Below are 25,158 nucleotides of genomic sequence, written 5' to 3'. Positions count from 1 at the left end.
TAGAAAGCACATCCCAGTTCATTTCTGTGTAATATATAAGGGTCTCCAGGAAACACTTTTTGATGGGGTATTCCTCTACATGGGAGAAGAGCAGTGTCAATGGCATTACACCCCCACAAAGCTACAGGGTTGTCAAGTACTTTGCACGAGCCCTATTCTACTGAAGGGTACACATACGAGATACCGGCCATATAGTGCATGTGTGGGGTCGTACACCACCGCTTACCTCTGATGTTAAAGTGAGCATCAGTGGACAACCCATTTAATACAATTGGGTCCCTATATTCTTATTGTCTATGCATTGTGAGAGGCAGGAGGTAAAATGTTATATTCTCCCATTTTAACTACCTGTCATCTAGTATCTGGTGGACGAGGCATCCCAGTTAAATAATTTCAAGATCAAATGAGGTTTTCATGCTTTCTTATTTATTTATAGTGACTAAAATAACGCCAATATTAACTCCCCTACAATGAAAAAGTGACATTAAACACAAATACCCTGATCTAACACAAATAAAGCCAAATATTCCTAGTAGTGAACACATTTAAAGACAAAACAGTGCTTCAATACTAAAACATGTGGACATGTAAAACAAACAAAAAAAAACAGCTTGAAGAATGCAGTTGTATGGTTCATGGTCCAACAGCGCCTGTGACTTTCTCAGCAGCGGTTTGCATGAAGTAGTCCAATGATAGCGACTAGGTGCCATACTAGGGGGGATAAAATGCCCTCCATGACAGAACAGTACTTAGAAAGTCGCCTGTTCAGAGAAATCTTCAGCAGTGTTTTTGTGATGGAATTACTGGAAAATGAATACTTGCCAGAAGACGCTAGCTGCAGCCCTCAGTACAGTAAAAACTGTATCTAATCTTTATACCTCCAAGCCTAGCCACCCAGTTCAGTGCCACAACGAATCTGAAAATTAGAAACCAGCGTTTTCTTCTTAGAACAATCAGCCATAGTATGAAAACAAGATGACCTGGATAAAAGAAAGAAAAATGTCAATCTAACATTAACATAATTTGCAGTCTTAACACCCATTAATAACACCCATTTATCCATCACTGTGATGTTAGAGTAAATGCTGCATCTTTTCGCTTTCTAAAGACAAAGCGCACTGACAAGGTAAATGAGGAGACCACTATTGTTCATAGGCTAATTAATTCTGTATACTGATGCACATTGCTGCATTACCTCACATGTCGGCTTCAAATTGTAAGTCAAGAGTGGGAGAAAACTTCAACACTATACAAAAAAGACCAATTATACTTTTCAACGCTCCGTAACAATTCATATACTGTCGAGTTATTGTGTGAAACTAGTATAAAAGACATGCCATATTTCCACCCACAACAATAAGGAGCTCATTATGTATTAGCAATCCAGTGTGCGTATGTGTGTGTACAAGTAAAAAAATCTATCTGCCAAGGCCCACTGGGATGTTTATACCTCCTTCGGGGGCCGTACAAATCACGTGCTAACTCCACCCACAAAGTACCTCCTGACGCTCGCACTGGCGTCAGGACGTAATCTTTCATTGCACTCGCCTCAGCATTCAGTAGTGAACACTGCATGCATGTGCTCACAGAGCAAGAAGAAATGAATGGGCCGGTGGCCGTCAAAATACAGCTGAAAACCCAAGCTCTGCGGTCCCCGGGGGCTGGATAAAAGGGCATCGAGGGCCAAAAACCTTGGCAAGTGCAATGTGAGAAAACCTCACTTTGCACTGGCTACAATGTTAGTCAATTAGGCAGTGCTCATCTGAGTTTTTCCTCACCTGTAATTGGGCCGGTGTGGGGGGGGGGGGGGGCGGAGGGGTAAGGCTGTGTAAAATGGCAGAGACTGATCAATGAAAGTCAATGGGTGTAAGAAAAGAAAAGAATAAAAATTTATAATAATCGCACGGAACACGGACCATGCATGAATATGACATTTGACTATGGGGTAAGTAACGGGTGCGTCTTATAGACGCCTCTCCATTACTAACCCATGGGCTCGATGTCAGCTGACATCAACCCCAATACTATTACCCCACTTGCCAAAGCACAAGCGCAAGTGGGAAGAGCGGAGGCTAATCGCCAGAATTGGTTCATCTAATGGATGCGCTATTTCTGGAGCGGCTGAGGGCTGATGTTCTTAGTCTGGGAGGGGGCCAATATCCATGGCCTCTTTCTAGGTTATTAATATCAGCCTACAGCTGTCTGCCTAGCCTTTGCTGGTTATTAAAAATAGAGGGACCCCACGTCTTTTTTGGGGGGGTCACCCCTTCTTAATAACCAGGAAAGGCTAAGTTGACAGCTTTGTGCTGATTAATAGTCTGGGAAGCTCCATGTTTATTACCCCCTTCCCAGACTATAACATTAGCCCCCAGCTGTCAGCTTTTTCTCAGCTGGTTAAGAATAATATGGGGACCGCATGCCATTTTACTCTTTAAAGTCTTTAATTATTACCTAAATACATGTACAGTAAACTATACACACATTGCACCAATTATATATCTCACTGACATTTCTATCCATCTCTGTATAGATTATTTTATTAGTTTGAAAACTAGCTTGTAATACCAGAATTACTGTGTGTAAAAGCTGATGTTAAAAAGGCATTGCATATCCATAGCACTCGCATGGCTTACAGATGCTAGGTGAGACTAGGTGACAAAAAAAAAATAATAAATGCATGACTAGCTCAGGTATTTATACACCCTAAAAGCCATATACTTCCCTACAGGTGCAATGATGTAATTTCACTCATCTGTGTCCCCTTCAGTCTCCTGAATAACAATGTTATGTGACCACTGCAGAAAATCAGCCCCTGATCGGCTGCAGCCTACACACAGTTTTGTCTGAGTGAACAACAGGATCTCTTTTGTTCAGACAGAATTGTTGGCCGATTGTAACCACTGCAGCCAAGTAATTATGTCAGAAGACTGGCAGGGTTCAATTATACAAAAATTATGGAGGTCACGTTTGTGATCTGCCATGTCAGCAGACTTTAGAAGATAACACAAGACCTCCACAGCCAAGCTACACATTTTTTAAAGCTCAAAAATTAGAGGAAACTTGATGGGAGATTCATGAATTATACATGGTCTGCGTTACTGCAGCTGTTTGTTATATTCTGAAACTACTCATCCGAAACCGAGCAGCATTTCCGAAAAATCATACATTGAAAAGCTGTCCGGGACCATTAGAGAGCAAAGCATACACATCTGCAATTAACAGCAAGTATCTGATTCATGGTGCCGTGGTTCGAGCAGCATGAATCTCCTGTCAGCTTCCCTTTTACGCCCCGGCAAATATTAAAGGGGTTGCCCACTACTCATTACATTGCGGAAATAGTGATTGAGAAGCAGTTGTCTAACAGCCTGTACGGTGTAGACAATGTTCCAGTGATGACGGGACTGGCTCTCCACAGCCAATCAGTGGCCACTTCACTCACTTCCTTAGGATGAAACTGACACCCGGATGTCCTATGGATATCAGTTACGTCTGTAGAAAGTGACACTGAAGTGGCCACTGATTGGCTGCCGTGCCAACGACGTCACACGAATCCCAGGAGACCAGGCACAGACATCACTGGAACGGCGGCCACACTAGATGAGAGTATAGCTATTATTTGACATGGAGGAAATCTAGAGATTGAGAAGGGTTTATCCGAGCAGTGGACAACCCTTTTGAAATTATCAACAGAGACGAGCATTAGCTTGCAATGCAGATCTGTACATGGAATTACTTGCTGTTCCTGCACACTTCTCAGCCTTAAAACTGACAAGAATAATGCATACAGACTCAAAATATGCTCATCTAAACCCAGTCTATTAAAAAAAAAAACTATTTTTTACATTGAAAAAAATAAAACTAAATTAGACTGTTACCCATCACTTGAAACTTATGTACTGTTAAAACGAACATACCGATAATCTGTTCTCATATCGCCTGAGGCACAAAATGCGCTGGAGGAGGTGGTGCCGCAATGTAGCTCACTTGGTGGATGTGACCAGGATTTACAGGGTTATGAATCCGGGGTGAACTGCTGAAAGGGGGGCTTACAGGATGCCAGGGTCCTACATAGTGATACGTAGGCATAACAGACACACACGAATCAAAGCCACTTATAGGAGGCTGGTTATATGGGTCAGGAACAAAGGGGTAATATACTGGTCCTGGTGGTGGAGGCAGAGATTCCACATTCGGAAACTGACCTACGATTAAAGGAAACTAGTGTTAACGGATTCTTGTAAGAAAGTATAATGCTTCTATAATAAAACTATAAATTAGAGGAAGGGTGCATTCACTCGACCTTATCAAAAGTCAGTGCTCGGGCTGCAATGCCTGGCTCATCATACCCTGACCTTAAAGAGCATCTGTCAAAAGATCCAAACCTTATACGGTCAGGTTGCGCTTTTGAGAAGTAAAGTTGTGGATGACATTTTCTTTCAATCTGTTGCTCGTTTTCTGAAAAGGAGCAACAGATTGATTTGATTTGTAAATAATGCTTAAGTGCTTTTGGCATCTCAAAGCACTTCCCATCCTCGGCCTCCCCATCTCCATTCCTCACTCTGCTTGTCTGACTACTCACTGGCTTGACTACACAGCCAGTCACAGAGCAACAGATTACATAAGTAAAAGGTATACATGACATGATCTGTCAGACAGCAACATGACCATATAAATCAGTTTTGGGGAGGATGATTCTGACCAATTCCCTTTAACCAACAGCCACATCGGCACATACAGTGGCTTGTGAAAGTATTCACCCCCTTTGTCATTTTTCATGAAAACTTCAGTGTGCATAACTATTCCCCCCTCCTATAGTCAGTACTTTGTAGAGCCTCCTTTTGTGGCAATTACAGCTGCAAGTCACTTTGGATAAATCAAAAAAATTGGGAGGAGGGGAAGGGAAAGGAAAATCCGCTCACCAAGTGCGGAACAAAAACGTTACCTCGATCAGTAGAAATGTGAGGCACACTGGATTTTAAAACCAGATACGAGACATCCTAGTGGCCTTAATTATAAAGCTGCTTTATTGTACCTACACTAACCTTTTGTGCACACTATGTATGAGATGTTTTACTTGTTTATAGGCAATTGTACACGCTTCATTAACATAACATGTCTGTTTTTCTTGTGCCTAATTCACACTGCTGTTTTTGTTTTCCTTTTCTTTTGCTATGTGGCATCTGACTGTGGAACAGACATCTAGATACTCAAATTTTATTTATTCATGACCTGTGTCTAATTAGGTCTGACTTTGTCCTTCCTTTTCCTCCTTTCCTATAAAGCTCTCAGTCCTGACCATGTGTGTGGGTGTTCAGGTCGAAGGGCTTCTGAGCCCGAAACGCGTTGACCTGGGTCTACCCCGGTTCCCCTTTCTACCCCCTTTTTTATTTTGTTTTTGTGTTTTTTGATCTTAGATTTTTAAATATGTCGCTATTAAATGTCAAGTTTTAAAACCTTTTTTATTGTTGCGGATGCTGGATTTTTTTGCTTTGGATAAGTCTCTGAGCTTTCCACATCTTGAGATTTGGATTTTTGTCCATTCCTCAAGGCAAAACTGCTCCAGCTCCTTCAAGTTAGATGGCTTCCTCAGGTGAACAGCAATCTTCAAGTCTGACCACAGAGTCCCAATTAGATTAAGGTCTGAGCTTTGACTAGGCCACTTCAGAACATTTACACGTTTCTTCTTAAACAACTCATGTTACTTTAGCAGTATGCTTTGGGTCATTGTCTTGTTGGAAAATAAACCACTCATCCAGTCTCAAATCATTGACAAACAGGTTTTGCTCAAGGATATCCCTGTATTTCGGCACCATCCATCTTCCCCACAACTTGGACCATTTTCGCTGTCCTTGCTGCCAAAAAACATCCCCACAGCATGATGCTGCTACCACCATGTTTCACTGTGGGGATGGTGTTCTTGGAGTGATGAGCTGTGTTTGGCACTAGACATAGCGTTTACTTTGGTGGCCAAAAAGTTACATGTTGGTCTCATCGACCACAGTACCTTCCTCCATATATTTGGGGAGTCTCCTACATGTCTTTTGGCAAACTTAAAACGAGCCTTACAATTTGTGCGTGTAAGTAATGTAATTATTCTCTAGGTGGTATGCGCTAACAGCACACCGTAGCTAGGATGCGAAAATATATTAAAATAACTAAATTTTATTAGCATACAACACGTTTCGACTCTATATGAGCCTTCTTCAGATATTACATATAAGCTACTATTGCTTTGTGCATTTTATATATAAAGGAAGTCAGTGCATGTTATTTTTGGGCGTGTGCTTTATCAGGGTTTTAACCCTTTTCATATACTCTCATCACTCCCACTTTATCAAGAGCTTTACATGCATAAAAGCATAAACACTAAAAACTAATGTAAATTTTTTTTTCTCAATAGCATATATAAAATCCATACATAAAATTAATCTCATTAAAAAACTTTTATTCTTTCTTTCCCCTTTCTTCTCTTTTATGTATATTTATTTTATTCTTGTACTTTAAGTATTTAAATGCTATTTAAAAAAATAAATAAATAAATACCTTTTTAGCTAGACTCCCTCTACCACATTGTTTAGCCCATCAGGATCTAATGTTCTTAATCGAAAGATCCAAAAGGATTCTTTCAGATTAAGCATTTGTATTCTATTTAAACACTTCGAACTTATTTGTTCAATTGGGGTGACAATAACATTTAATTGTTTATTATGTTTTAAACATAGGTGTCTAGACTATGTTCTAATATTCAATTTTTGGCATTGTGTCTGTGGCCATTCATGCGGGCCAGCAAGGATTGTGTTGTGCGGCCCACATATTGTAGTCCAGAGGCACAGGCGATCACATATATGACAGTCCACATCACATCTTAGATTCTGTGTGATTTCATGCGTCTCTCCAGTGCTGTACGATGTAATGGATCTGCTATTATATCCAATGATGTTACAACTACAGCATTTCTTAGAATCACATCTATACACCCCTGGTTTTTCATCCATATGCTTTTTAGAGATTTTTTTCCTCTTTATTAGTTGTTGTCCCTCGTTCGATGTTTTTCTGAGGTTGCTTGGTGCTATAATACTCTTAACTGTATGACCTCTGCGAAAAGTACTCCCGGGCTTCTCTAGCATACAATTTTTTAAAAATGGATCATTCTTCAACAAATGCCAATATTTATTTCAAATATTTGAGTGTTATCACTATTAAAAGCAGTAATGAAGTTATATCGCCACATCCCACTATTTTCCTTCCCTTTGTCATTTGTTTTTTGATATTCTTTAACCCCTACTGAGGCATTCATCCTGTTTTTTTTCTAAATTGGATTTAAATGCCCCCATAACCAGTTTTTTAGGGAATTTTTTTTATCAATAAATCTATTATACAATATTTTAGATTGTTCTATATAGTCTTTAACATTAGTATTATTTCTTCTGATACGACGGAACTGACTAAAATGAATATTTTGTTTCCATTTAGGATAATGGGAACTGCGATAATCTAAAAAGCCATTAGCCATCAGTGTTTTTGAAAAAGGCTTTTGTGAGGATTTTTTTATTTTGGTGGCTAATTTCTATGTCCAAAAAATTTATTTTTTTCTTTATTTAACTCTGCAGAGAAGGAGATCCCCCAGGTATTCATGTTCATTGCTCTAATGAACTCGTGCCACCTTCTCTTCACCCTTCCAAAATAAGATCAAGTCGTCTATATAGCGGCCATAATATATTATATTATATGATGGCCATAGGGCGGCTGGCAAATTGGCGATGTGGACTCGAAGTTACCCATAAACAAATTTGCAAAACTGGGGGCTACCTGAGTCCCCATTTCGGTGCCAAGCCGCTGTATATACTGATATTCCTGAAAGGTGAACATATTATGCTCCAAAATAAATTTAAGACCACTAACAAAAACACCCTTTGTTTTTCTGGCATATGCAACTGATTATATACCCAAATCATGCTATATATTAGAGTAGAGTGCATTAACATCCATGGTTATAAATATACAGTCTTCCTCCCATATTACATTCCTAAATTCTGTGATGAGTTGACTAGAATCTAGCAAGAAAGATGGTAATTTATTGACCTGTTCTTCTGAGAACAGATCTATTTAGTGTGACAGGTAGCAAGTCGAAGATCCTAAGCTTGATATAATTGGGCGCCCTGGTGGGTTCAATATGTCTTTATGGACCTTTGGTAGATGATAAAATAGGGCCTTATTCGCTTGTTTGTTAAAAATCGTTTTTTCTTTTTTATTTAAGATATTTTGTTTGAAGGCATTATTAATCAATCGGTCATAATCCTCCTCAAATTTTTGAGGGATCTATATCCAATTTCTCATAATATCTCTCATCCAAGAGTATATTGTATGCCTCCCCTAGATAAAATCGGCACAATTTTGTATGACTATTCCTCCTCCCTTATCCACTTCCCTAATCACTATTTCTATTTGTGTAAGTAATGGCTTTTTTCTGATACTCCAGTCTGCTTGGTAGCTCTGCAGCTACAGTTGAAACCAGAAGTTTACATACACTATATAAAATGACACATATGCATGTTTTTCTCAATATCTGACATGAAATCAGAATAAACCTTTCCCGTTTTAGGTCAAATAGGATTATCATAATATTTAATATTTCACAAATACCAGTATAATGAGTTTGTCAGAATTTGGGCTCATTCCTCTTCACAAACTGGTGTAACTGATCCAGGTTTGTAGGAAGCCTTGCACACACCTGCCTTTTTCAGCTTTGTCCATAAATTTTCAATAGGATTGAGATCAAGGCTTTGTGATGGCTACTCCAAAACATTGACTTTGCTATCATTAAGCCACTTTACTATTTTGGCAGTATGCTTTGGGTCATTGTCCATTTGGAAGACCCATTTCTGCCCAAGCTTTAACTTCCTGTCTGATGTCTTGAGATGTTGCTTCAGTATTGCCACATAATCTTCTTTTCTCATGATGCCATCTATTATTTTGTGAAATGCACCAGTCCCTCCTGCAGCAAAACAACCCCACAACATGATGCTGCTACCCAGTGTTTCACAGTTGGGATGGAGTTCTTAGGCTTCCAAGCTTCTCCCTTTTTCCTCCAAACGTAGTGATGGTCATTATGCCCAAAAAGTTCAATTTTAGTTTCATCAGACCCCAGGACAGGTCTCCAAAAATTAAGGTCTTTGTTCCTGTGTGCATTTGCAAACATTAATCTGGATATTCTATGTTTTGGAGTAATGGCTTCTTCCTGGCAGAATGGCTTTTCAGCCCATGTTGATAAAGTACTCGTTTCACTGTGGATATTGACACAATCTTACCAGCATCCGTCATCTTGACAAGGTCTTTTACTTTTGTCCTTGGGTGGATATGCACATGTCGGACCAAAGCACGTTCATCTCTGGGGCACAGAACCCGTCTCCTTCCTGAGCGGTATGATGGTTGGACATTCCCATCTTGTTTGTACTTGCGTATAATTGTTTGTACAGATGAACGAGGCACCTTCAGGTATCTTGAAATTGTACCCAAGGATGGAGCCAGACTTGAGCAAGTCCACAATTCTCTTCCCAATATCTTGGCAGCTTTCTTTAGACTTCCCCATGATGCTACACAAAGAAACAGTGTGTTTCAGATGTGCATTAAAATACATCCACAGGTGTGTCTGTAAATAACACAGATGTTGCAAAAAAAAAACAACTTATCAGACGCTTCCAAACACATGACATCATATGGGCAGTCCAGAATTGTTTAAAGGCACAGTAATCTCAGTGTATGTAAACTTTTGACTTTGCAGTAAGTAATAAAAATGCCTTAAAACATTCTGTCATTCGGCAAAAAATTAAAATTATGGTAATCCTAAAGGACCTTAAACTGGAAAGGTTTATTCTGATTTCATGTCAGATATTGAGAAAAATAGAATCAGACTTACCGGTAATTCGGTTTCTAATAACCCTCCACGACAGCACCAAAGGAGGATGTCACCCCACCCTAATAGGGACAGGAAACACAAAGAGGTCAAATAGCCCCTCCCTCCAGAGTTTTTATAAAGAACCACACAAGTATGGACGCTTCAAATTATATTTATTCTTATTCAAATTAAATGACATGGCTCTAGTAGAGTGCGCCTTCAGCTTCTCTGGCGGTGAGAGATTTTGGATCTGGTATGATTTTACAATTGCTTTCTTGATCCAACTAGCAATGGTACTCTTTGAGACTTTCTTTCCTTGGTTTTGACTGGATGGCTGAATAAAGGAGGTTCTGATCCTTCCTCCAGGCCTCTCTTTTTTGCAGGTAGTGAAGAACGACCTGCCTTACGTCCAAAGAATGGAATTCTTCTTTTATTTCTCGGGTTCTGACAGAAGGAGGGCAGGATAATTTCCTGTGATCTATGAAAGTCTGAGACCACTTTTGGCAAGAATGATAGGTCCAGTTGCAGAATAATTCTGTCGTTCAGAATTCTCAAATACGGGTAATTTACTGAGAAAGCCTGGATTTCTCCCACTCTTGGCCGTGGTAATCGCTACTAAAAAAGTTGTCGTCCAAGCTAACTTATCCAGCTCTATTGGAGGCCAAAGGTTCAAACCGTGGTAGTGTCAGACCTTTAAGGACGATATGGTGATCCTAAGAGGGAACGTGGCTGATTAATCTGGGACGCAGACAGGTAGCTGCTGTCATGAACCTTTTTACCCATCGATGTTCAGCCAGGCATTGGTCAAAATAGGCACTTAGTGCCGCGATTTGTACTTTGAGGGTGCTGGTTTTAAGGCCTTTTTCCAGCCCCTCTTGCAGTAAATCCAAAGTTCTGGGTCATGTCAGGATGCCAAAGATCTGGCATATTTGGTTTATACAATGTTAGGAAGGTCTTCCAAATCTTGCCGTATATGGAATTTGTTATTTGTTTCCTACTTCACTGTAGGGTATGAATTATTCGGTTTGAGAGTCCTTTGGCTTTCAGGATTGTGAACTCAGAAGCCAGGCCGCTAGATGGAGGTTCTCTGGATCTGGATGGAGTATTGGACCCTGATGGAGGTGGTTTTTGATTGCTGGCAGAATGAGGGGTCTTTCTATGCTTAGACTGTTTAGTGAACAGAACCAGCTCCTTTTTAGCCAAAGTGGAGCTATCAAGATTATCTTGACCTCCTCGGTCCTTACTTTCTGTAAGGTCTTGGGTAGCAATGGAATTGGGGGAAAGGCATAAGCTAGATGGAAACGCCACGGGTGAGCGAATGCATCTACCCCCAAGCATACGTCGTCTGCATGTAAGAAGAAGTATTTTTCTGCCTTGGTATTTTGGAGTCTTGCAAAAAGGTCCACCTCCGGACGACCTCATCGTCTGATCACCATGTGGAAAATGTCTGAGTTCAGTTCCAATTCCCCCAAATGGATATTCCTTCTGCTCAGAAAATCGGCCTGGATGTCGTCTGAGCCTTATGTGCAGACCTGATAAGGAGCGAAGATGTCTTTCTGCCCAGAAGAATATTCTTGCCGAGATACCTTTTAGATTCTCGTACCTTGTGCTCCCTTGATGGGAAAGGTGAGCTATGGTAGTCATGTTGTCTGAATAGACCTTTACGTGTCTGCCCGGAATGATTGGAGCCGATATTTTCAGTGCCTCCTCCACTGCCTTTAATTTGCGGAAGTTGGGAGGATTGTCTGCTGGTCTCTTCTGTCCAGACACCTTGGAAGGGGGTCTTGGCGATGACTTCTCCCTATCCAGTCTTGCTGGCGTCTACCGTAACTGGTATCAGAGAGAACCGAGTCCATGGAACCCCTGTTCTTAGGCTTCTTGGGCTGAGCCACCATGACAGGAATGTCCTCACATAATGAGGGATCATGATCTTCCTGTTTAGGGAGTCTGGGGATCCATCCCACTGTGCAAGAATATAGGTTTGCAACACCCTGCTGTGAGCTTGAGCCCAAGCTACGGATTGGATACAGGCTGTCATGGAGCCGAGGTCTGACATGGCAAATCTTAGGGATACCTTGTTTCGGGTCTTCAGATTCGTTATCTTGGACCTCAAAAGTATCTGCTTGTCCTTTGGTAAGAAGGAGGTTTGTCTGGCGGAGCCTAATAGAACACCCAGGAATGTTTTTTCTGTGGCAGGGACCAGGTCTGACTTTTGAAGATTTATCAACCACCCCTAGGGTGGTCAGGATTTGGATCGTCCTTTGTAGATCTTCCTGGAGTCATACTACCGAGGGACTTACTAGTAGGAAGTCGTTGAGGTAGGGAATGATGCAGATTTTCTCCTTCCCGATGGAAGCCACTACCTCTGACATAATTTTGGTAAACATTTGTGGTGCTGAGGATATTCTGAACGGCAATACGTTGAATTGGAAATGTAGCGTCTGGTCCCCTTGAACCACTGCAAATCTTAGAAATTTCCGGTATGTTGGATGTATAGGGACAAGGTAGTATGCATTCTGTAAGTCTATGGTTGCCATCACAAATTCTTGTCCTATTAAGGGAACTTAGATGATGTATTGGTTTAAGGGTTTAAGATTTATTATTATTCTGCAAGTGCTGTTTGTTTTTGCTTTTTTTTTATCATAAACAGACGTGAATAGTGGCCTATGTGTCTTTCCATTCTTGGGACCGGTGAAATAGCTCCCAAGGATAGCAGGTTTCTTAGGCAGGACATCAGGGTGGTTTCTAATCTCAGGGAGGCTAGATGAGTTATTCTTACTTTCCTTGACGGATATGAGGAGAATTCGATCTTCACCCCTTCTTGAATGGCTTTCAAGACACAATGACTGGAGCAAATCTTTCACCATTGGGGGAAGGTATTTCGTGATTCGTCCCCCTACTGCTCTGGCATCATCACTTCTGTTGTCGCTGCCCTTTAGAGAAAAAAATATTTCTATCTTTCCCCCCTTTAGGGTAGCTCCATCGACCGGACTTCCATTTCCCCTTGTATTGAGGATTCTGCTCCTGAGGGGGGCGAAAGGGAGTGTTCTTGTAGTGCCTGGGTTCTGGCAAGGTTATCTTTTTATCAGCCGCCTTCTACAGGAGGTCGTCAAGGGCCTGGCCAAACATATATTCTCCCCGGAAGGGAAAAGAACAGGTTTTTTTTGGAGGCCACATCACTATTCAAGATTTCAGCCACAGTGCTTGCCTTGTGGAGTTTGATAGGACTGCTGCCCTGGCGGTTACTCGCACAGATTCTGCTGAAGCATCTGCAAGAAAGTCAGTGGCTTTCTGCAGTAAAGGTAGGGAAGCTTATATCTCTTCTCTGGGTGTGCCCATGGCCAGATGCTCTTCAAGTTGGTTGAGCCATCTTGACAAGGATCGTGCAATACACAGAGACTACATTTGTCTTCAGAAGGGCTGCTGATGTTTCCCAGGATTTTTTGAGAAGGCTGTCCATTTTGCGGTCCAGAGGATACTTCAGTTGTGAAGAATCCTCGAATGGCAATGTTGTCTTTTTTGCGACTCTTGCCACTTGAATATCGACCTTAGGTATTTCGGTCCAACAATGAGGTTTCTTCATCTACCGGAAACTGATTTTTTAATTCTGTTGGTATATTCAGCAGTCTTTCCAGATTTTCCCATTCGTCCAGGATTAAGTTTTTATGTATTGGAAACATCATCTTTTTCTTTGAACGGAGACCACCAAACATCTCTTCTTGGACCGTTCTAGTGGGCCTCTTCTTCCACTTCCATCGTTCTTCTTACCGCTGTGAGGAGGTCTTCCATAAATTCCGCTGAGTAAACCGGAATTAGTCTTACCGGTATTGATGTTTCCAGGAGTCCACATGACCGCACCATAGGAGGAGTAATCCCATATCCTGTGTAGGGACAGGAAGCACAAGAGGTTAAAAGACCTCCCACCCCCAACCTCCTCAGTGATTTTCCAAGAACCACATTGGCCGAGTACAACAAAATTTTATTTTAGACTGCTTAGACATATGTTAGAGTCGCATACAGTAGCAATATAGGGAGGGAAATAAGGGTGCTGTCATGTGGACTCCTGGAAACATTACCGGTAAGACTAATTCCGGTTTTCCAGTACGTCCCCATGACAGCACCATAGGAGTATACCCAAGAACTCAGTTTAGGGTGGGATAACTGCCTGAAGTACCTTCCCACCAAACGCAGATCTCTGCTGTGAGAGAACATCTAGCTTGTAGTGTTTGCAGAAAGTAGTATGTCCTGACCATGTGGCTGTGGTACATATCTGTTCAATGGTAGCCCCTGCTCTAGTTGCCCATGAGGTGGAAATTGCTCTGTTGGAATGGGTTTTGATAATTTCAGGGGGGAGACCGTCCTTCTGAAATATATGCTAGATTAATCATGGATGTGACCCACCTAGATAAGGATGGTTTTGAAGCCTTCCTGCCTCTATTTTTTCCACCAAACTGTATAAAAAGATTAGAGTCTAATCTCCAGTGCCAAGTGCCTTCCAAATAGGCTAACACTGCTCTGCGGACATCGAGATGGTGGAACTCTTCCTCTGATTCCTAGGGTTTTTGCAGAATGATGGAAGAACCACTTCTTGGTTTAAGGTCATCGATGACACCACCTTCAGGGAGAAACTTGGATCCAGCTTCAGAATGATGCAATCATCCCGAATCTGCATACATTGCTCGACAACAGATAGAGCCTGGATTTCATCCAACCTTTTAGCAGTGGTGATTGCCACCAAGACTGTTTTCAGAGTCTAGTTCTTTATTCCCAATTCATTAACTGGGCCGAAGGCAGGTTTGCAAAGGACTCTCAGAATAAGATTCAGATCCCACGGGAAGGAGGAAATTCTCTGGGTAGGCCTAAATCTCTGGATTGCCTTGACAAACCTGATTATTCAGAGATGCGAGGACAATGATGTGTCGGAGAAAGCACCTAGTGCCACAATCTGCACCTTCAAGGTACTTGGTCTAAGACCTGCGTCAAATCCCACCTGCAAGAAATCAAGGATCGCAGGGATGTCTGGCTGAGAGGTGTCCTGTGGAACTCACAAAGTCCTCCAGACTTTTTTTTATATATGGCCTGGGTTACAGGTTTTCTACTAGCCTGCGTCACTCTGGCAGATAAGCCCTTGTTCTCCAGGATCTCCCCTTCAGAAGCTAGGCTGAGAGCCGGAGTTGTTGAAGATTCCGATGCAACAACAGTGGACCTTGCGTCAGAAGATCCTCCAGAAATGGTAAAACGATTGGGTCTTCCAACGCTAGATGACATAGAAGGGAGAACCAACTCCTTTTTGGCTAGAACGGGACAATTGCTATGACTGTCGCCCGATCTTCCAGAATTTTCTGCATTCTCGGAATTAGAGGGGCAGGTGGGAAGGCATATATTAGACCTTCTCCCCAATATTGTGAAAGAGCATCCACTGCCAGAGGATGATCTCCTGGGTCGAGAGAGAAGAAAGAGGTCGTCTTTGCATTCGTTTTGGATGCAAAAAGGTCTAGGTGCGGCTGACCCCATCTGCGTGTTAGTTGCTGGAACACCCCTTCCTTCAGTTCCCATTCTGAAGCCTTCATCTGACGCCTGCTGAGGTAATCTGACGCCTGATTGTTGGATCCCCGAAGGTGAATTGCTGAAGTGGAGCTCACTATTTTCTCTATCCCCAAGAATATCCTTTTGGCCAGGGACTGGATTAGTGGGTGTCTTGGTCCGCCCTGATGTCTGATGAAAGACTGCCATGTTGTTCAACAGGATTTTTACATGTCTGTCTCTTAAGACCGCCCGGCTTCTCTGTAGGGCTTCCCAGATCACCTTTAGTTCCCGAAAATTTGATGATCGGGTCTGAATCTCTGTGGACCATGTTCCTTGGAGATAAGAATCTCCTACTCTAGCTCCCCATCCTGAGAGACTTGCATCCGTGGTCACTAAAATACAAGGTTCCAGAATCCACTTCACTCCCTTCTGTAGATTCTTCTGGTCGAGCCACCAGTGTAGAGAGTCCTGGGTATCTCTGGACAAAGACATCTTCCTGTCTAGGTAATTCTGATGTCCGTCTGTCACTTCCAGGATGCATTTCTGTAGAGGCCTGGAATGGAACTGGCTCCTGTTATGATAGGCTACAAGCACTAAGGAAAGACAGGAGATCTGTCCCTACAATAGAACTAAGCTAGATCCTTACGATGTAACGGGGAACCTGATCCTGCGATCAGACCCGCTAAAGTCCTCAGCTAGTCTGAACGAAGACCTATAGATGTGAGGGAGGGATCCCTACAAGAACTAGGGACTGGGAGAAAGATGGACACATCCTAGCAGAAATTGTAGCAGTAAAAAGACAAACACACAACATAGAAAATAAAGGTCAAAAGACCTAGCTAAACTGACTGAGAAAGGTTACAAAGCACCTAGCTAGCTTAAGAGTAGAAATTACAATGAAGTCCAGCATGGCCAGAAGGGCGGAGCAGGATTAAATAGGCAAAAAGGTCATGTGACCAGCAAAATAGAAAAAACCTAACAGGAGAGTTCTAACAGTAACCCCTCTTCTAAGAGGATCCTCCGGATCCCCTAGGCCCAGGCCTATCCGGAAACCTCCTGTGAAACGCTCTGACAAGTCTGGAAGCAGAAACATCATCCGCCCTCACCCATGAGTTATCCTCGGGACCGAAACCCTTCCAAGCGACGAGATACTGCAAACTCCCCCTATACCGTCTAGAATTAAGGATGCGGGAAATTTCATAATCCCCGTCCTCCACCACCGGAGGAACAGTGGCGTCTCTATCTGATACATCAGCTTTTTTCAATAGAGAAACATGAAACACCGGATTAATCTTCCAGGAGGTAGGAACCTCCAACCTAACAGCAGATTGGTTAACTACCTGAAGCACCTTAAAGGGCCCTACAAACTTGGGACCCAATTTTTTTAGAAGGAATCCTCAACCGCAGAGTCTTAGAGGACAACCAAACCATGCCACCAACCGTAAACAAAACCTCTTGACGTTTCCTATCAAAGTACCTCTTAGATTTTTTGTTAGCCTCCTGAAGATTACCACGCACATCCGTCCAAACTCTCTCCAAATCACCGGAAAAACTCTCCTCCTCAGGCACAGCCGATACCAATTTGGAGAATGACCCAAAAGACAGATGTCTCCCAGAACAACAAAAAAAAGGTGAACACCCAGCAGAAGGGGATGTATGGTTGTTAAGAGCAAATTCAGCAAGCGGCAGAAACTCAGACCACCCCTCTTGTCGGCCACAAAACAACGCAAGAACTGCTCAACATCCTGATTCTTCCTTTCTGTCTGGCCATTAGACTCAGGATGATATCCAGATGAAAACGACAAATGAACTCCCAACCTGTCACAAAAGGCACGCCAAAAATGAGCCACGAACTGAGGTCCCCTATCAGAAACAATGTCAGTAGGAACACTAAGGAGTCTGACAATTTCCTTGACAAAGGCCTTAGCGAGTGTCTTAGCGCAGGGCAGTTTGATGAAGGGAACCAAGTGACACATCTTGCTAAAACGGTCCACGACCACCCAGATGACCGTGAAACCCTCAGAGGAGGGAAGGTCAGTAATAAAGTCCATAGCCAGATGTGTCCAAGGTGCACTACGAACCTCCAGAGGGCAAAGCAACCCCGCAGCAGGAGCACGAGAAGGCTTAGATCTAGCACACACAGTACCTTGACGCACCCACTTAATGACTTCCTTCTGCCATCCAGCCACCAAAAACTGCGACCCACAAGTCTCTTTGTCTCAGAAATTCCTGGATGACCTGCCAACCGAGACTCATGACACTCAAACAAATCTCTCCTAAAGGTCCAAGGCACAAACAACCTCCCATGGGGAGTGTTAGATGGGGCATTCTCCTGTGCTTTAAGAATCTCATCTTCCAAAACGGAGTCCAATGCAGCAATAACACCACCTTGTAAAATGCTCTCCTCCTCCTCAGCACCGACCATGGGAGAAAAGCTGTGAGACAACGCATCAGCTTTAACATTCTTGGTACCCAGGATGTAAGTAACAGAAAAATTAAACCGCAAAAAAAAAAGTGCCCACCTAGCCTGACGGGCATTCAAGCGCTTGGCAGCATGAAGATAGATCAGATTTTTATGATCAGTGAAAACCTGAATGGGAAATTCAGCACCTTCCAAGAGATGACGCCCGTGTTCAAATGCGAGTTTAATAGCCAGCAATTCCCGGTTACCAATATTGTAATTAAGTTCAGTCTCAGAAAATTTTTTTGAAAAAAAGGCACAGGGATGTACTCCATCCTTGTTTTCCTGAGACAACACCGCACCGACCCCCACAGAAGAAGCATCAACCTCAACCAAGAACGGCTTAGTCACATCAGGCTGCATAAGGATGGGGGCAGAGCTGAACCTCTCCTTTAGAAACACAAACGCTTCAATGGCCTCAGTAGTCCACTGAACCGTATTAGCACCTTTCCTGGTGAGATCGGTCAGTGGTTTAACAATAATAGAAAATTTTTTAATGAATTTTCTGTAATAATTGGCGAAACCCAAAAACCTCTGTATCGATTTCAAACCAATAGGCCTAGGCCATTCCTGCACAGCTTGAACTTTAACCGGGTCCATCTCAAAGCCCTCGCTGGAGATAATGTAGCCCAAAAAACTAATTCTCTGTACAGCGAACACACATTTCTCTAGCTTAGCAAACAGAGAATTGTCAATTAATAACTAATACCTCACGTACGCTCCACCAATGAGACTCCAGGCGAATAAATCAAAATGTCATCCAAATACACAACCACATTTTTGCCGATCAAAGGTCTAAGGATGTCATTAATAAGATTCTGAAAAAATGCTGGTGCATTGGTAAGACCAAAAGGCATAACCAGATTCGCAAAATGACCCACAGGAGTGTTAAAAGCAGTCTTCCATTAATCACCCTCCTTCATGCGCAACAAATTGTATGCCCCCCAGAGATCAATTTTAGAGAACCACTTGGCCCCCACTAACTGGTTAAACAAATCAGGAATCAATGGCAGTGGGTAGGGATTACGTACAGTAATTTTATTAATCTCGCGAAAGTCCAGACAAGGACGTAAACCGCCGTCCTTTTTTTTAACAAAAAAAAATCCAACAGCCACAGGTGACTTAGAGGGTCTGATATGACCGGCGGCCAAGCTCGTCTGTATGTATTCCTCCAAAGCCTCTCTCTCAGGAATAGTAAGATTAAATAAACGACTTTTAGGAAGAGTCGCTCCAGAGACAAATTCAATGGTACAATCATAGTCTCTATGGGGAGGCAAAGTTTGCGACTCCTCCTCAGAAAAAAAAAACTTTCCAAAAATCCTGAATAGGTACAGGTAATTCCCCTTTATCCACAGCAGCAATGCGCCCGTTACAACACTTGTCATAACACTTCGGGCTCCAGGACTTCATTTCATTAGTAGACCAATCCTGTACAGGATGGTGCAATTTTAACCAGGGTAACCCCAAATTTACTGGAGAAGGCAAATTATTTAATACTACCAAATCCAAATTTTCTTGGTGAATACCATTAATAGTGAGGGGAAATTCATAAACCTTGTGAGTAACACATTTCAAGGGAGAGCCATCGACAGAAACCACGGCAATAGGGGATGACAAAGGTTTGGGTTTTAATTTAAGTTTTTCGAAGAATCCCCCATCAATCACATTCAGAGTAGAACCACAATCCACAAATACCCGAAATTCAATTAATTCTTCCTGAGCTGCAGTAGTAGCAGCAGAAAGAAATACACCCTTAGTGTTTAAACAGGCTACACGGGCGTAACTGACCTTTTTTTTTTCCTTTGTTCATACGAAGCACACAGTTCATAATGAAATGGTCAGATTTTCCACAATAAAAGCACAAACCTTCAGAAAACCTGCGGTCTTTTTAATGAGAGCGGGATGACATCGCCCCAATCTCCATTGGCTTTCCAATGTCAGTACAGACCCTCAAGACTAGGAGCTGACATGGGAAAGGATTTACTCTCATTAACCCTTGCACGCAGTCTCCTGTCCACCCGTATAGCCAATTGCATTGCCTCCTGCAAGTTTCCAGGTGTAGGATAAGCAATAAGCAGATCCTTAACCCTTTCACCTAGCCCAGCAAGAAACAAACTTTTCAGAGCTGAATCGTTCCACCCCACCTGAGCATACCACCGACGGAAGTGAGTACAATAATTTTCCACATTACCTGATCCCTGTCTCAAAAGTCTCAATTCCGTCTCAGCTGATGAGACACGATCAGGATCATCATACAACAACCCCAAAGCAGAAAATAAACTATTCACTGATCTAAAGCACGGATCACTAGGTTGGAGAGAAAAGGCCCATCCCTGAGGTTCTTTGCGCAAAAGTGACATTATGAACCCTATGCGCTGTGCTTCATCACCAGAGGATCTGGGTCTCAAACGAAAATACAATAAACAAGCATTTTTAAAGGAAAAAAAATCTTGTTGTTCACCAAAATATAAATCAGGCAATCGTACCTTTGGCTCCACAAAATGCGCTCCAGAACAGCTACTCACGTGTTGTTGGAGCTCGGCCACCTCCAGAGAGTCCCTGCAGGCGTTGAGCCAAATCCTGAACAGACACCATGATGGAAACTGGAGGTCTTTCCTTAGAGATATTTTTGGGCTGGACTTACTGTTATGATAGGCTACAAGCACTAAGGAAAGACAGGAGATCTGTCCCTACAATAGAACTAAGCTAGATCCATACGATGTAACGGGGAACCTGATCCTGCGATCAGACCCGCTAAAGTCCTCAGCTAGTCTGAACGAAGACCTATAGATGTGAGGGAGGGATCCCTACAAGAACTAGGGACTGGGAGAAAGATGGACACCTCCTAGCAGAAACTGTAGCAGTAAAAAGACAAACGCACAACATAGAAAATAAAGATCAAAAGACCTAGCTAAACTGACTGAGAAAGGTTACAAAGCACCTGGCTAGCTTAAGAGTAGAAATTACAATGAAGTCCAGCATGGCCAGAAGGGCAGAGCAGGATTAAATAGGCAAAAGGGTCATGTGACCAGAAAAATAGAAAAAACCTAACAGGAGAGTTCTAACAGCTCCATCTGACGCAGGTGATGCATGACGTCATGATTCCCAAAATACTCATTGCCTTTCGGATCGAAGGTTTCTTCTCTCTTGCAAAAAAGAATGAATCCTTTGTGGAATTGAGAGCATTTTGTATTCCGGGAGATAAGACATTTGCATTGGGAGTCGAGATGGACTCCCAGGAAGATGTGTGAAGTACTGGGGATAAGATTGGATTTTTCTTTGTTCACAATCAAACCCAGGCTGGTAAATGTCTGTAGGACAAGTTCCAGATGTTGCGTCATAGCTGGAGGAGACCCTGCCACCACCAGGAAGTCGTCCAAGTACGGAATGATGGTAATATCCCTGAGTCGGATATAGGCCACCACCTCTGCCATGATCTTCGTAAAGATTCTGGGAGCAGATGACAGGCCAAAGGGAAGACATTGGAACTGGTAATGTAGAATCTGACTGCCTGATGGTAGTGCAAACCTCAGATATTGCCGACTTGAGGAATGTATTGGCAGGTGGTAGTATGCATCCCTGAGGTCCAGGGTGCACATTACCGCATCTGTGTCTATTAGAGGAATGGCCGATCTTACTGATTCCATGCGGAATTTTTTGTAGCAGACCCATTGGTTTAGGGGTTTCAGGTTGATAATTGTACGGAACTCCCCTGATGGTTTCTTCATGGAAAACAGAGAGGAGTAATGGCCCCGATGTTGTTCGTGTTCTGGAACTGGCACAATAACCCTCTGATATAGCAGCTTCTCTAGGTCTGCCCGTAGACGGGAAAGAGGTAGGGGAGCCCTTTGTCAGGCAGAATTTGAGGGGGATCTTGAGAAAACTATCCTGTAACTCTGCGCTATAGTTGTTAGTATCCAGGGATTTTGAGTGACCCGATGCCAACTGTTTTTGAAAAACTTTAATCGCCCCCCTACTCTGACAGTCAGTGTCGTTTTGGACAGGAGCTAGTACTGGGCTGGTATTTCCTATCTTTGTTCACCTTATTAAAACTCCAGCTTGTGGACCCCCCTTTTTTCTGAGTGTTATATTTACGGGAGGGGAAGGGTTTGCGAAAGGGCTGCTTCTTTTTCTCCTCAGGGAAGCCAGTCTTTCTATCGGACGCTTTTTCTAGAATGTCATCTAGTACAGGTCCGAATACTCTGAGCCCTGAAAATGGAATGGAGCACAGTTTGTTCTTAGAAGCTGTATCTCCAGACCATGTTTTCAACCAAACAGCTCTACGGGCTGAGTTGGAAAGCACATTATTTCTGGCCGCAAATCTGACCAATTCCGCCGAAGCGTCAGCCAAAAAAATTGTTGCCATTTTTAATAGGGGCAATGATTAAAGGAGAGATTCCCTCGGGGTGCCATCCCGTAGGGGACTCTCTAGCTCTTCTAGCCAGACTCTCATGGATCTGGCAATAGATGTAGCAGCGATATTAGATTTAATAATTGCCACCGAAGCTTCCCAGGCTTTTTTCAAAACTCCATTAGCCTTCCTATCCATAGGATCTTTAAGTCCTGACGAGTCCTCAAAGGGGATAGAGGGTTTTCATGACCACCTTAGCCACTGGGACATCAATTTTAGGAACAGTGTCCCACACTGTTGTCCTCTGGGTCAAAAAGATAGTGGGGCGCGGAAGTCTCGTACTATAGAGTCTCTTCTCCGCATCCTCCCATTCCTCCAGAATCATGTCCTTCACATGAGCATTAACAGGAAAAACCATGGATCTCTGGGTTCTAAGACCACCAAACATCTCATCCTGAATGTTACTGCTCTTCTCTGTTTCCTCTACTTGCATCGTGTTTCGCACGGCTCGTAGAAGAATATCCACACCATCTGAGTAGAACATATATTTTTTTCGTTCCCCGCCCTGAGGTAGACTAATAGTCTCACTGTCAGTCGCCAGATGGGTCAATTTCACCCTCAGAAGATGGTGCTATATCTTCTCTGGGTCTTTTGGGTCCCGAGACATCCTGGACTCCTGAACCTGGGGGGCTGCAGAGACGTAATAGAAGCGTGAACTTCTTTAATTATACTGCGCATCTCATTTAATAAAGCCCCGTGCTCCTCCTACATTCAGCACATAGACGTTTTGTATACGAGTCGGGAAGTTTGATGTTACAATCCAGGCACCTCTTGGATTTTACTGTGGCCTTTTTCCCTGTATCCTTTTTTTTTAGAAGGAGGTGGTAATTGCCCCGAGACATCCTATAAAAAAATATGGAGGGCCTGGTAAGCATAAGCTCCATTAGCCATATAAAAAGGGGTAATGGGACACTCACATGACTGTGGGGAGATCCAGGGAGGGTATCAGGGTGAGAGATATCTGCGATTTTGCTGTCAGGGCTGCCCAAGCTGTAAGCCTGCCTCTGATGCTCCCCAGCTCCCCTTTTTATACCTTACCTGGTCGTCCAGTCATTTTCTCCTGCTCCCTGGCGTCTTGGTCTAACTGCGGTTTGAATTTCCCGCGCGACCGCCACCGGAAGTCGTCATCTCCGGACTTCCGGTTTCGACGCCGGGAGGTCCTGGAGCTGGGACAAGCCGGACCTGCCCAGAGCAGGACACAGAGAGCCCCGGTGATGGGGAAGCGGCACCTGAAGGCTCCAGCACACCGGAGGGCTGAGGGACTCCCGACAGGGAGTGTCGGCCCAGGACCCGCTTGACAGCGGGAAGGAGAGAGCCGTGGCCCCCCCCTATCCCCTTGAGGTAAACTTCTTCTCCAGTGCTCCTGCACCAGCGCTCCTCCTGTACTCCCTGTTATGTGTAGGGACAGGAATTACACTGAGGAGGTTGGGGTGGGAGGGCTTTTAACCTCTTGTGCTTCCTGTCCCTAGACAGGATATGGGATTACTCCTCCTATGGTGCTGTCATGGGGATGTACTGGAAATATTTCTTATTATCCTGACCTTCCTCTGCTGGGCTATGTTCACCTTCCTCTATGAGGTCTTCTGGGAGGGATATATCGTCCCGAGAGTCCAAGTCTCTTTCTTCCAGGGAAATCTTCCTCTTAGCCTTTGGAGGGGAATCAGAAGTGGATCGGGAGAAGGAGGGCAATGAGGATTGAACCTCTTGATGAACTATCCCCTTTATTTAGTCTATGAGAGACGGCTGCTCTTCTCTAATAATTTTCTCCGTACATTTTTGGCATAGATATTTTTTGTTTGAAGAAGATAGTTTCTTTGCACATATAGCACATTTCCGGCTATGCTTATTTCCTGGTGCAGGATCTTTATCCCCCTAAAAAAGAGGGAGAAGGGTAATTAATCGTATCCATTTTAACTTGCACCTAGGAAAAGGACCCCCAGTGCCAGTAACTTACTGGGACTGGAATCACACTGGGCTCTGCAGACATGGAGAAGATAGATTCTCGACCATCCAGTGTCTAACATACAAGAAGGATTAGGTCCTACCTTAAAGAGGTCTTCTGTCCAAGGCTCTTAAATAGGCGACTGGACTCGGTGCTCTCCCTCCTTCCCCTGTATACAGACCAGCAGTAACTTCAGGGACCCTGTTCCGGCATCCCACGTAATTTTCCGGCCGTTTATAGACTCTTGCATTCCAGGGAGGAACGCAGACCAGAAGTGACTTAATTCAGCGGCCCGCGTCACTTCTGGGATCCGGCGGGTGCGTCTCCTCCGCTATGGAGACAGTCTAAGCCACTCCAGAGGCCGCCTGAGAGGGGGAAGGAGCTGGGCTGGAGAGCTCGAGGAGGCCTCCAGCATGGCACCCACCGAACCTTACATGCAGGTGTGGACTCTGTGGGGAGGGGAGTCCCGAGTCCCGCAGGACACGGGAGCAGCTTACAGGGAGGAGGAGAAGACCGCTCGATCCCAGCTGTCCAGCTTAAAAAGGTATGGTTAGGTGTCTGCCGCCGGCACAGAGCACCCTGGATGACCTCTTCATCCCAATAGGGAGAGGAAAAAGACCAGAGGGAGGGGCTATTTGACCTCTGTGTTTACTGACCCTATTAGGGTGGGGTGACATCCTCCTTTGGTGCTGTTGTGGGGGGTTATTGGAGAAAACATGCATGTGTGTCTTTTTATATAGTGTATGTAAACTTCAGGTTACAATTGTAATTCAGGGTTACCTTTGGTCTCTGTGCTGCCTCTCTGAATAATGCCCTCCTTGCCCAGGCTGAGAGTTTTGGTGGGCGACCCTCTCTTGGCAGGTTTGTTGTGGTACCATCATGTTCTTTCCATTTGATAGTGCTCCGGGGGATCATCAGAGATT

General features: G+C 43.6%; 1 protein-coding gene across 1 annotated transcript in view; it reads right to left on the bottom strand.

The window, feature by feature from the left end:
- ALG13 (ALG13 UDP-N-acetylglucosaminyltransferase subunit) overlaps window positions 1-25,158 on the bottom strand; it is a 145,693-nt gene continuing 120,535 nt past the window's right edge. Inside the window, exons 31-32 of the mRNA XM_073642375.1 lie at window positions 3,915-4,202; window positions 1-980 (exon numbers count right to left, since the gene is read on the bottom strand). Of these exons, the coding sequence (XP_073498476.1) occupies window positions 3,928-4,202 (275 nt within the window). The 3' untranslated portion in view covers window positions 1-980; window positions 3,915-3,927. The remainder of the gene's footprint in view (window positions 981-3,914; window positions 4,203-25,158) is intronic.

The sequence above is a fragment of the Phyllobates terribilis genome, unplaced genomic scaffold, assembly GCF_046119375.1.
Source record: "Phyllobates terribilis strain yellow unplaced genomic scaffold, ASM4611937v1 Scaffold_7__3_contigs__length_470593459, whole genome shotgun sequence".
Lineage (NCBI taxonomy): Eukaryota > Metazoa > Chordata > Amphibia > Anura > Dendrobatidae > Phyllobates > Phyllobates terribilis.
The sequence above is the reverse complement of the archived record's forward strand: the minus strand, read 5'-3'. Positions and strand labels throughout refer to the sequence as shown.